General features: G+C 43.6%; 1 protein-coding gene across 1 annotated transcript in view; it reads left to right on the forward strand.

Annotated features, from left to right (window-relative positions):
- Positions 1–668: 668 nt before the first annotated feature.
- LOC106535038 (dyslexia-associated protein KIAA0319-like protein) overlaps positions 669–1,614 on the forward strand; it is a gene marked incomplete at both ends in the record, with an annotated part of 3,894 nt that continues 2,948 nt past the window's right edge. Inside the window, 1 exon segment of the mRNA XM_014031906.1 lies at positions 669–801. Coding sequence (XP_013887360.1) covers positions 669–801 — 133 coding nt within the window.

A 1,614-nucleotide genomic window follows, 5' to 3' on the forward strand; every position in this document is an offset into this window, starting at 1 on the left:
ACAAGGTTGTTTCTGTTCAAAATTTTTCTAAGTTTTTGGGTTCCCAAGAAACTACATACAGCAGCTTTAAGCAAATGATGAAACAATGGTAAAAAAGTGTTGGCATGCATTTTCAATAAATCCATATTTATCTTATATACAGTATATATATATTAAACATATTACACATAAATTATATTACATAAATACACAAACACACTTGTCTTTTTTGATATAGTAAATAAACAAGCAGACTTTTGACATCAAGGAGTGAAGGAAGATTTTATTGTCGTTCACAAACACACAAACATGTGGTGGAATGAAACATCGTACCCAAAGTGTACGATATTGTTTATCCAAAAATATAAAAAAAGAAAAACATAAATATCCTCAAATATTACAAATGACAAAAAGAAATCAGATATAAAATGTGTGCAACAATGCCAGAATCCACATCCACTGAATGTGCAGTTTGTGTTTTAGTTTTGTTTCTGAAGTTTTGTGTTCCAGTCTGTAGTTTTAAGAGTTTCACAGTCTCACAGCTTCTGGACCGAAGCTGTTTCTCAGTCTGGTGGTTCTGGTTCTGGTTCTGGTCTGGTTCTGGTTCTGGCTCCAGTCAGACCTGCTGTACAGATGTTTGTGGACTGGTCCTTCATGGTGGGTTCTGTTGGTGTCTCTTGGTCCCACAGAGAACAACAAGCCTCCGGTGGCAGACGCCGGGCCAGAGAAGGAGCTGACCCTGCCTGTGGACAGGACCACTCTGGACGGCAGTAAGAGCAGAGACGACCAGAAGATCTCCTCCTACCACTGGACCAAGACCAGGTCAGGACCTGACTGCACTGGAGATAAACAACTGAACAAACAACCACACAAACATACAAACAAACACACAAACATACAAATAAACAAACAAACATACATACATACAAACATACATACAAACATACAAACAAATAAACAAACAAACAAACAATCAAACTTGCATATAAAGAACCACACAAACATACAAATAAACAAACAAACACATCGATCAATTAAAAAAAATCTAATGAGAGAAGATGGTCTCCTCTTCTCTCCTTCTCCATCTCCTCCTCTCCTCCTCCTGTCTCCTCTCTCCTCTCTCTTCTTCTGTCTCTTCTCTCCTCCTGTCTCCTCTCTCTCCTCCTCTCTCCTCTCTCTTCCTGTCTCCTCTGTCTTCTCTCTCTCTCCTCCTGTCTCCTCTCTCTCCTCTCTCTCCTCCTGTCTCCTCTCTCTCCTCTCTCTCTCCTCCTGTCTCCTCCTCTCCTCCTCCTGTCTCCTCTCTCCTCTCTCTTCTTCTGTCTCTTCTCTCCTCCTGTCTCCTCTCTCTCCTCCTCTCTCCTCTCTCTTCCTGTCTCCTCTGTCTTCTCTCTCTCTCCTCCTGTCTCCTCTCTCTCCTCTCTCTCCTCCTGTCTCCTCTCTCTCCTCTCTCTCTCCTCCTGTCTCCTCCTCTCCTCCTCCTGTCTCCTCTCTCCTCTCCTCTTCCTGTCTCCTCTGTCTTCTCTCTCTCTCCTCCTCTCCTCCTGTCTCCTCTCTTCTCTCTCCTCTCCTCTCTCCTCCTGTCTCCTCCTGTCTCCTCTCTCCTCCTCCTCCTGTCTCCTCCTGTCTCCTCTCTCC

The sequence above is a fragment of the Austrofundulus limnaeus genome, unplaced genomic scaffold (assembly GCF_001266775.1).
Source record: "Austrofundulus limnaeus strain Quisiro unplaced genomic scaffold, Austrofundulus_limnaeus-1.0 Scaffold1346, whole genome shotgun sequence".
NCBI classification, from domain to species: Eukaryota; Metazoa; Chordata; class Actinopteri; order Cyprinodontiformes; family Rivulidae; genus Austrofundulus; species Austrofundulus limnaeus.